At 52.6% G+C, this 11,006-nt stretch overlaps 1 protein-coding gene across 8 annotated transcripts; it reads left to right on the plus strand.

Moving 5' to 3' along the window:
* The first annotated feature begins 3,560 nt into the window (after nucleotides 1-3,560).
* LOC119856384 (perilipin-3-like) lies at nucleotides 3,561-9,757 on the plus strand. Of its 8 annotated transcripts, none has more exons than XM_038403819.2 (8): nucleotides 3,561-3,645; nucleotides 5,547-5,617; nucleotides 6,235-6,430; nucleotides 7,146-7,228; nucleotides 7,332-7,617; nucleotides 8,382-8,572; nucleotides 8,788-8,910; nucleotides 8,991-9,757. In XM_038403819.2, exons 2-8 carry the CDS (start codon nucleotides 5,564-5,566, stop codon nucleotides 9,381-9,383), a joined length of 1,326 nt encoding a protein of 441 aa, XP_038259747.1. In that variant the 5' UTR covers nucleotides 3,561-3,645; nucleotides 5,547-5,563; the 3' UTR covers nucleotides 9,384-9,757. The 8 variants fall into 8 exon arrangements, with proteins under 8 accessions (XP_038259747.1, XP_038259750.1, XP_038259751.1 ...); XM_038403822.2 differs by having other exon boundaries at nucleotides 3,562-3,645; nucleotides 9,012-9,757; XM_038403823.2 differs by having other exon boundaries at nucleotides 3,562-3,645; nucleotides 9,015-9,757.
* The last annotated feature ends 1,249 nt before the right edge of the window (nucleotides 9,758-11,006 follow it).

Consider the following 11,006-nt stretch of genomic DNA (forward strand, 5'->3'; position numbering starts at 1 on the left):
CCTCCATTCCCCTGCTGCTGGAAGGAATCCAGCTCAATTGCTTGCATAGCTAGTGTGGGGTCTCCTCGCTGAGGCTGCAGATGCAAGAGCTGACATCAGTCCACCTTCTGCAGAATTAAAGAACCTGTACGTCATTTCCCAGGCACACATCCCCAAACCATTTATTACCAGTTACAGGGTGGCATCACTAGTCATGCAGGACTGCATCCCTTGCAGGGCTAGTCTGCTTCTCTCAGGACATGGATTGTAACTGACAGGCATATGTACAGAGGAAGACAGCTGAAGTGCTCCTGAGCTTGATTTTTTTCCCTAGCTTTCTAATGTGTAAAACTAGGGTTTAACGTCGCAATAAACCTCAAGTGCATTCAAATTGCTGTCTGCTGAATGTGATTCCCTCCCTGGCTTGTGCTCTATACAGACATGTACTGTACACGTGACCCAATCCCCCTCCTTCTTCCCACACTCCCATACCCCCTTTTTCTCTGGCAGGGCTCCAGAATGGCTTAGCTCATCTCCTGGCTGAAGGCATCTCTTCAGGTGCCTCCATCTGACGCTCTTCCATTGCGACTTTTCTCAAGTAGGAGGCAACAGCCCTTTGAGAACACTCGTCTGGCTTCCAGTGGGTAGCAAGGCAACATTGCAGACGCTGAGACCAACTAACCGAGGGAAAGACCCAGGTTGTTGAGATAGGGCACTATGGCCTTGAGGGGAAATGGGGTGCAGTGGAGAACTGAGAACCTACTATTGGTAATGAGCGAAGTTAAAAGGGTAACATACAGTTGTGGGAGACTGCCAGGCCTTGCCTCTAGTCCAGTGCAAGAAGCTCAACAGGTTGGCAGTCTCTAGCAAAAGAGATGGTGAATAGACAGCTCCCGCCCACTGGGATTTAACAAAATACACCCACAGGGAGATTAGCCGCAAGAAAGAGCAGCGGCTTGTCGTGCTGAAGCATGGACATCAGCCATCCTGGATCCATCCTCCCTGCCCTTAGCCAAGCACCTGCCTAACATTTCCTACTGCCTAGTGTAAACCTAAGCAGGCCAATAACAGTACAGGCGCATGGCTCAGGGTTGTGGGAGATCCAGAATAGGACCAGCGCTGGGCTTGTAATGCATTTTCCTGAGAGCTTGTGTCTATATGTGAAGTCACTCGGGTACTGTCATCTAGGCAGCTCCCACGCCTGCTTCCTCCTGATCTCATTAGACAAGGCCTGCCTTGTACTCCAATGGACTGGGGATAGCAAGCTCTTCAAAGTCAGAAACTCCCTAACTGACAGGGAGCGCTCACTGAGGCTAATCTGCCTGTGGAACTGGAGATGTGTTACAAACCCTGCTGTTCTGGATTAAAAAAGGCCCCTACAACACGTGGGGGGGGGGAAGAGTGAGTAAAAGCACGAGCTAGGTGGAGCCCTGCTGGGGTGAGTAAAGGTCCCAGCCTGCTCCTTTTAGGGACAGGGAAGAGTAAGAGCAGACTTCAGTAGTGCTGTTCAGCAAATGGGACTTCTGTGTTCAAGCCCGGTGAACCTCTTTAGGTTCCAATAAAATGGGTGTGGTCAATGAGTGGATTTCACATCACAGCTAGTAGCTTCAAAGGGGGGTAGAAATAGGAGCTGGATTTTCTTTACGCCACGAAGAACATTGCAGCCTGCATTTCCCGAGCACACCCCCTACAGCTAATCTTTCCAGAGAGAAGGAGTGGTTCTAACACACTCCCCAAGCCAGGCTCAGACCTAAGCTACCCTATAGCAACTGTTGCTGGACCAGTCTTAAATTATATAAAGCAAACGCAGTAACCGACTAACCCACCGGATGCAGTATTTATGGCAGAAGGAGCAGTGAGTTATTTCAGCAAACCCCAGCATGATCCACCAACAGGCTGAAGTGTTTAATCCAAAGGCCTGTTGGAGGATCCAAGGCGTGAACCTAGAGATCACACCAGCTCCACCCCAATGGTCTGAATATTAGAAGGAGGAATGGGAAAAGGAAAGAGATGCTTCCTGCCTCCAGCTGGCTTTCTCTCCTGTGGGCTACCCCGTGCATAATTAGTGATTGGAGCTTTAGCCATCACACAGGAAGACTTGTAGTGTGCTCTCAACATGGTTGGGCTTGTTTCTTCTGCTGGCTGCATAGGTGGGAGGGCTATGGATGGGAAGGTGGTTGCTAAGCCCAGAACGTGCAATGGTCTCTCCGTGGTGGTGATACTTGCACCTGTGCAGAGCTCTCTGGAACTCAGCTACTCTTCCCAACTGCCTGTTGAAGTTACTGGGAGTCTGAGTAAATGCAGGGGCTGGTTTGTGCAGGGCTCATTGTAGAATCAGGGCCTAACGCTGCCCCACTCTGGCCCTTGCAGTCGCTGAAGCTCATGTCTCTGGATGGAGGCCCACTCACATCCCTCTGTGGGACAGACACATGGGTATGAACATCTAGGCTTGCTTTGAAGGAGTGAGGTGAGCACCAGCCTCAGCCCCAGGCCTCTGTCACTCTCCTCAGCTGCTCCAGGCCTTTGCACTCCCTGCTCTGACTTTTCTCCCCGTGTGAAGGGCAAGGGGGAGGTTATGGGAAGAAGTTAGACATGGTGCGATCTGCTGTCACTCCAGCTGGGAAGGGCCTTTACACTGGAGTAACTAAGCCAGGAATGATAATGGGAAGATGGCAGAGCCGAGCATAGTGGCTATGACTGACCCCTCCCATCCCCCCAAGCTTTTTCCTGAGCTTGTCTTCCCACTTAGTCCTTCCCTGTGGCGGTGTCATCCCCATCATTTCCCAAATGATTCTCTCCTGATACCCCCTGATCCCGGGGCTTCCATGTATTGAACTGACCCTTCTATTGGAGCTGCTAACTGCACTCAGTCTTTAACCCCTTATTGCCCAGTGTGGGGCAACCTAACTCGCTTTGCGGTTCTGGGCCTCAATCGCTTAGGCCTTGCGCTGCTGAGAGGAGCAATAGCTAAATACCTTTAAAAATCTGTGCCACGTTCTCTTCCCTGGACAAGTCAACTAACAGGAAAGCTAAAAATGAACTGAGGAAGCAACTTGTACCAGCTGCGGCAGAATAACTTCCCCAGCCTTATCTGGAGTAGGCAAGAAAGCAAAATCATGCAACAGCTATCAGCACTCTCTTCTCTTAGATTGTTTTACTGACAAAAAAACCTTCGACACTGAAAATATTACCAGGGAAATGGAGTATAAAAGCGCTCTCCAGAGAGAACAACTGGAGCACTATGAGCAGATGATGCATTCTTATTATTTGTATTACCGTAGCAATTAGAAGCCAAAATCAGAACTTGAATCCCATCGTCCTAGGTACTGTCTTAACACAGAGTAAAAGGCCTGCCCCAAACAGCTCATAGTCTGAAACTAGGTTTGCCAGCCCTGCAGGATGGTCCTGGAGTCTCCAGGAACTAAAGATTGTCATGTGATGAGACGTCCAGGAACACATCCAACCAAAATTGGCAACTCTGAAACCCTGTAACTTTTCAGAGGCTCACAGCCCTCACTGGGCAAAGTAGAGAATGCAGCTGTGTGATTGGTCTCCTGAGCTGTCTGTCGAGTGGGTCCAGCCCCATGATGACATCATCACAGGAATATAATGGCTGAGGCGGGGGAGGGCTGAGGATTGGTGAAGGATTAGTGGTGTGGAAGTTTGGTAAGAGGTGGGCTGAAGCTCTGTCTCTGGTTCTTAGGTTCTGGGGGTGTTTAGATGGGGGCTCTTTTCTTACACAGAGTCTGACCCAATGTCTTGCCTGATGGCCAGTAGTGGCTAGGATTGAATGATCAGAAGCTCTTAGCTCCTTTCACTGCTTGGGAGCTGTACTTGCGTAAAGCATTTCTAGCTGAGTCTTCTGAGCAAGCAGTCCAGGGAAGGAAACTATCCGCCTTGCAGACTGGGCGGCCTGGATTAACGACATGTTCTAGGAGATGGAGGCTTCCCTAGAGGAGAATAGAAGATTTAACAAGGAGAACTAAATTAGAGCCTGGACTACATGAAAAACTCTCCTCTCTACTTGAGTTAAGCTATGCTATTCCCACTCAAGGATGGGGATGGGGATTGGGACTTGTGGTTGTGGTCTGAGTTCTGGCTTGTCATAATCATCTGCAGGTGGAAACACTTGCCTGAGGTGGTTGATTGAGCTGAGACTGGAGTGCTGGGTAACTAATATGTATCTGAAAGAGAGACTGCAGGAAACACTAAAGGAAAACAGGCCTGGTGCCTTCCCAGAAGGGAAATGCTTCCTGGCCCTAGCTTTCTAGTTAGTGGTCTCATGCTCGCCTCTAGGGGTGATGGTGTCAATTGAACTGAACTGGAATCTGTTCCTTTACCAGACCTGTCTTTAACTGACAATAGAAAATATTTGTATTTTTACCAGCTAAATTGGCTTTCAAATAACCAGCCTGCCATAGTGGGCATCTCCTACGTAGACTCCTAAATAGTAAGGTCAGAAGGGACCATTAGGATCATCTCCTCTGTAATTCAGAATCTGGGGAGACTCAACCACTACTCCCTCTAGAGATCCCTGAAGGCTCCCCAATGGTACCTTCTCAATTCAGGGATGGGTGGGTGTGTAGTCAATGGCTACTACCTTCAGCAGGATAACTTCTGTCAGTGATTGTACTCTAGGAGAAATGGAATTAGCCCCGGTACTATCTGGGAAAAGACTAAACTAGGAGGGTGCCTTTGATGAGCTGTGCAGGTCTCCTGGTGCTCCCCTTGGGAGGCATTGTTGGGTCTAGAAGTCTGAGTAGAAGCTTTGGGAGTGTGTAAATGGGGTGTTAGATCGGGTGGGATCTGAGTTACTACAGAGACTTCTTTCCTGGGTATCTGGCTGGTGAATCTTGCCCATATGCTCAGGGTTTAGCTGATGACCATATTTGGGGTCAGGAAGGAATTTTCCTCTAGGGCAGATTGGAAGAGGCCCTGGAGGTTTTTCGCCTTCCTCTGTAGCATGGGGTGCGGGTCACTTGCTGGAGGATTCTCTGCTCCTTGAAGTCTTTAAAGCACGATTTGAGGACTTCAATAGCTCAGACATGGGGGAGAGGGTTTCTGTGGCCTGCGTTGTGCAGGAGGCCAGACTAGACGATTATAATGGTCTCTTCTGACCTTAATATCTATCTATCTATGTGTAACACCAACAGACCTTGGTCATCGGTGGGATCCCACCTGGGCCCTCTGGAGCTAAATGCAGGAGCCTCAATTGCATGAGCTAAAAGCCATATGGCTCTTAGCTAAGACTGTAGAGTGGATGTGTTTCTCTCTCTAACTGGTCCTGGTGCCACTGGAGAGGACAGAAGACCACACCCAGAAGGGGTGTGTGTGGCTTACAAGTGCATCTCTGGGCTTGAGGAACTGGCTGTCTCTGGGCCTGCCTTAGATGAAAGGTTTAAGGCACTGGCCAGCTCTCTCTGTAGAGAGAGACTTATTACAGGGGGACAACCTGGTCTGACTCTTAGATAAAAGGGACTGGGAGCAGCTCTTCTCATGTTCCTACACAACATTGATTTGATTATTTCCTGCTGTCGCCACTCAATATTCCTTTTTGGGTCTTGCAGGGACATCTCACTCCACCATGTCTGCTAAGGAAAATGAACCACAGGTGGAGATCCAGGCAGAGGAGCAACAGGTGGGTCCCTCCTGGGGAGGCAGGTGTGCTTCTAGCTTGAATGTCTCCACTGCTGGAGACAGGGACTCGTAACCACAATACTAGCTAATGCTCCAAGTTCTAGTTCTCGGAGTACCCGTAGTCACTGCTGAGAAGTGCCTCCTGAAGCCAGGAGGAACACTGGCAATGGTGACCCTGTGAATGCTGTCTGCACTATAACATTGCCTAATCCCGTTGACTGTAATGCCCAATGGGGGCATTGTACCGGGTGCTGGACCGAGACATGGTTCCTGGTCGGGAGAGACAGCACTTGGAAAGACAAAAGGTCTCTCCGTTCCTGCTCTCGCTGAAGGAACGAGATCGTGACATAGTTCTGTTTTGTTGGTGGCCATGCCAGGATGGGAACGGCGTTCCTGAGATCTTGCTGAATATAGGCAGCTGTTCCAATGGGACCAGGCTTCTGGGTGCGTAACTAACATCACAGGCAAGCCACTGAAACCCAGTTGTCAGGGACAGGAGACTGCCTAGCTCTGAGGACCGTCTCCACAGAATCAGTAGTTGCAGAAGGAAAGAGACAGGAGGGGCACCTTGACAAGCCAGGAGCGCTTTCCCAACTGACTCCTCTTTCCCTCTCTCAGACTGCAGCGGACAGGGTGGCTGGCCTGCCCTTGGTCAGCTCTGCCTGTGAGATGGCCTCTGCCAGCTACGCGGCCACCAAAGAGACCCACCCAGCCATCAAAGCGGTCTGTGAGGTAGCAGAGACTGGGGTGAGGGCCATCGCCTCGGCTGCCATCACCAGGGCTCAGCCCATCCTGGACCAGCTGGAGCCACAGGGTGAGGAAGGGAAGGGAGGCAGCAACGCTCCTGTGTGCGTGGTGGGGGAGGTAGATCTAAGGAGCAGGCTCAGCCTACAGTGGCTCTAGGCCCACTACTGAACTCTGCTTCCAACTGGCAGCAAACAGAATCCACAGACTCGCTTCTTCTGCTCCCCAGACTCTGCTAGCTCCTAGACGTTATCTGGCCAAGGCATTGGCCTGGTGCGGAGCGCCTCTGACAGCAGCTGCAGCAGCTGCTGTTGGGGACTCTTGCTCAGGTACCAGTGCTGTACTGGGCCAGCCGAGAAGGAGGCAGTGCCCCAGCACAATCCCTGGTGTGCGTGGCTGGCCCAGTACCACACAGCCACATGCACTGTGTATGGCACCTAATGCCATGGAGCAATACTTGCTAGAGGGCATAGGAAGCGGTTCCAATGCTGAAGGGATCTGAACCGTTGCAGGCACTGGCGACTGCTGAAACCCTCTAGGAGAAGCTGGGGGTGGATGAACACATGACTGGCAGCCGGATCTCCTCAGTGCTATACCTGGCGCTAACCCAAACTGGCTCCATAGCCTTGGGCGACTTGCCCAACTCCTCTTCCTTGGCTTCCCCGTCAGTAAGCTGGGGACACTTGTTTAGGCACCCCAGTCCTCCAATGTACACAGATGAGCAGCCCCACGAGATCTGTGCACATGAAGGAATTAAGGGACCTAGTTCTGTGCTTGTGTTACAGTTGCAGCAGCCAATGAATATGCCTGTCGGGGTCTGGACAGGATGGAGGAGCAGCTGCCCATCCTGCAGCAGCCGATTGAGAAGGTAACCACACGAGTGTCACAGCTGGTCCTGGAGCAGGATGAGGCTGTGGGCCCTTCACTTCCACTAGGTGTTCAGTGACCTCTTCTGACCCCTTTTCCTCTAGGTGGCTTTGGATGCCCAAGACCTAGTGCGTGTCACAATGGTGGGTGCCAGGGATGCAGTTTGCAGCACGGTCACAGAGGCGAAGGATGCGGTGACCAGCATGGTGGGTGTGGCCCAAGGGGCTGTCCAGGAGAGCGTGGAGGTGACCAAATCTGCCGTGACCAGCAGCATGAGCACAGTGATGGGTTCCAGCATAGGGCAGATGGCTGCGAGTGCAATAGACGCAGCATTGGGGAAATCTGAGGAGCTGGTGGACCACTACCTTCCCATGACCGAGGAGGAGCTGGGTAAGAACCCCTCTGCTGAATACATAGCCATGTGATCCTGGTGTCTTGGGGCATGGCTTGGACTCTCAAATGTTCACAGCTGAGCTGCCAAAAGAGCTACCTCTCCTTCGGGCTCCCTTGCCACCTAGCTTGGCTGCTAGCCCTCCCCTTGTTCCTTCATGCTGGGCCCGCTGCTAGTCCAGCCTCCTTCTATCAGGCAGGGCTAACGGCTCTGATGCTGCTCCTTGTGTAGCTGCCTGCTGCCTTACTGGTCGGTGCTGCAGGGCATCCAAACGTGCCTTGGGAAAGATACCATAGGTCACAAGCTTTGGGAGGGCTGAACGCATCCCTGCCCTGTATCCTGGCCCTACCAACTGGTGGTGCAAGTATATTTTTTAACTCTTTTTATAATACGGCAACTCATGGGAGGGACCCAAAAGGGGGGGAGGGCACAAGCCCCACATGTGACTCCCCCCAAACGACCCCACCCTGCCTTGTGCGGGGGGGAGGGGGGCTCGACAGACCCCCAGACAGGAGAGGCAACTAGGTGGAAGGGCTGGGCGGGGGCAACTGGGGGCGGTACAACCACACCGGAGGAGCTGCCAGCGTTCTGCTCCTTTCGCTGTTGCAGTTCCTGAGAGCCCCGCAGTGTTCAGCGGATACCGAATGTCTTTTTCTGGTCCAGCACACCAGCAACTAATGACTTAATGGTACGGTGTACCTGACGGTATTGGCTGGTTTGCACCACTGCTGCCAACTGACCCCTGACCCCTTCCCCCTTCCAGCTGAGCTTGCCACAACACCCGTGGAGGGGTCTGGAGAGGCTCCTGTGGAGCAGCGGAGTTACTACGTGCGTCTGGGTTCCCTTTCGAGCACGCTGCGCCAGCGAGCCTACCAGCACGCCCTGGGCAAGATGAGACAAGCCAGGCAGCGCACCCTGGAGGCCCTCTCCCAGCTCCAGCAAATCATTGACCTGGTAGGAACACGACCCCTCTCCCTTGCCCTGTAGCTGCTGTGGCTCACGGTCTCTGCAGCCTTCCCATGCTCGGTGCCATTGGCACTGTTCGTTCCCGGGCCCAGGAGTGTCGCTGCAGTGGTGCTGCCTGCCTGCTGCCCACATGTAGCTGTGAGAGAGGTTCCCTGGCCAGCCGCCTCCTGCTCTTCCCAGCTAACTGCACTCTCCTCCTGCAGATCAACCATGCCAAGCAGGCTGTAGATCAGAAGCTTCACAATGGCCAGGACCGTCTGCACCAGATGTGGCTCCAGTGCTGCAGGGGGAAGTTGGAAGGGCAGAAGGAACCAGACTCCGCAAAGGTATTCTCCTCCTTCTCGCCCTGACAGCCTTGCTCCAGCGAACTCCCCCCATCTGTAGGGGTGACTTGCAGATACTCTAGTCTCCCTCTTTCTCTTTCCAGCAGGTTGAAGCTCAGGCTCTAGCCACGTCCCAGAGCCTCACCCAGCAACTGAAAACCACTTGCCTTACTCTCCTGGGCAGCATCCAGGGCCTTCCCAGCACTATCCAGGACAAGGCTCAGCAGGTCTCGAGCAGTATAGAAGAGCTCCAGGCCTCCTTCTCCAGTGCCAGCTGTTTCCAGGATCTGTCCAGCAGTGCCCTTGCCCGGGGTCGGGAGATGGTGACCAAGGCCCAGGAGTCCCTGGATGAGCTGCTGGAATACGTCATGCAGAACATTCCCCTGGACTGGATCGTGGGACCCTTCGCTCCCGCTGGAGACTCCACCAGCTCATCAGGACACGGTGGGGAGGAAGGAAAGAAGGTGGAGGCCTGAAGGGCTCCATTCCCCTGCTGCTGGAAGGAATCCAGCTCAATTGCTTGCATAGCTAGTGTGGGGTCTCCTCGCTGAGGCTGCAGATGCAAGAGCTGACATCAGTCCACCTTCTGCAGAATTAAAGAACCTGTACGTCATTTCCCAGGCACACATCCCCAAACCATTTATTACCAGTTACAGGGTGGCATCACTAGTCATGCAGGACTGCATCCCTTGCAGGGCTAGTCTGCTTCTCTCAGGACATGGATTGTAACTGACAGGCATATGTACAGAGGAAGACAGCTGAAGTGCTCCTGAGCTTGATTTTTTTTCCCTAGCTTTCTAATGTGTAAAACTAGGGTTTAACGTCGCAATAAACCTCAAGTGCATTCAAATTGCTGTCTGCTGAATGTGATTCCCTCCCTGGCTTGTGCTCTATACAGACATGTACTGTACACGTGACCCAATCCCCCTCCTTCTTCCCACACTCCCATACCCCCTTTTTCTCTGGCAGGGCTCCAGAATGGCTTAGCTCATCTCCTGGCTGAAGGCATCTCTTCAGGTGCCTCCATCTGACGCTCTTCCATTGCGACTTTTCTCAAGTAGGAGGCAACAGCCCTTTGAGAACACTCGTCTGGCTTCCAGTGGGTAGCAAGGCAACATTGCAGACGCTGAGACCAACTAACCGAGGGAAAGACCCAGGTTGTTGAGATAGGGCACTATGGCCTTGAGGGGAAATGGGGTGCGTGGAGAACTGAGAACCTACTATTGGTAATGAGCGAAGTTAAAAGGGTAACATACAGTTGTGGGAGACTGCCAGGCCTTGCCTCTAGTCCAGTGCAAGAAGCTCAACAGGTTGGCAGTCTCTAGCAAAAGAGATGGTGAATAGACAGCTCCCGCCCACTGGGATTTAACAAAATACACCCACAGGGAGATTAGCCGCAAGAAAGAGCAGCGGCTTGTCGTGCTGAAGCATGGACATCAGCCATCCTGGATCCATCCTCCCTGCCCTTAGCCAAGCACCTGCCTAACATTTCCTACTGCCTAGTGTAAACCTAAGCAGGCCAATAACAGTACAGGCGCATGGCTCAGGGTTGTGGGAGATCCAGAATAGGACCAGCGCTGGGCTTGTAATGCATTTTCCTGAGAGCTTGTGTCTATATGTGAAGTCACTCGGGTACTGTCATCTAGGCAGCTCCCACGCCTGCTTCCTCCTGATCTCATTAGACAAGGCCTGCCTTGTACTCCAATGGACTGGGGATAGCAAGCTCTTCAAAGTCAGAAACTCCCTAACTGACAGGGAGCGCTCACTGAGGCTAATCTGCCTGTGGAACTGGAGGTGTGTTACAAACCCTGCTGTTCTGGATTAAAAAAGGCCCCTACAACACGCGGGGGGGGGGGGGGAAGAGTGAGTAAAAGCACGAGCTAGGTGGAGCCCTGCTGGGGTGACTAAAGGTCCCAGCCTGCTCCTTTTAGGGACAGGGAAGAGTAAGAGCAGACTTCAGTAGTGCTGTTCAGCAAATGGGACTGCTGTGTTCAAGCCCGGTGAACCTCTTTAGGTTCCAATAAAATGGGTGTGGTCAATGAGTGGATTTCACATCAGCAGCTAGTAGCTTCAAAGGTGGGTAGAAATAGGAGCTGGAT

This window comes from Dermochelys coriacea, chromosome 5 (genome assembly GCF_009764565.3).
Source record: "Dermochelys coriacea isolate rDerCor1 chromosome 5, rDerCor1.pri.v4, whole genome shotgun sequence".
In the NCBI taxonomy this organism is placed as follows: domain Eukaryota; kingdom Metazoa; phylum Chordata; order Testudines; family Dermochelyidae; genus Dermochelys; species Dermochelys coriacea.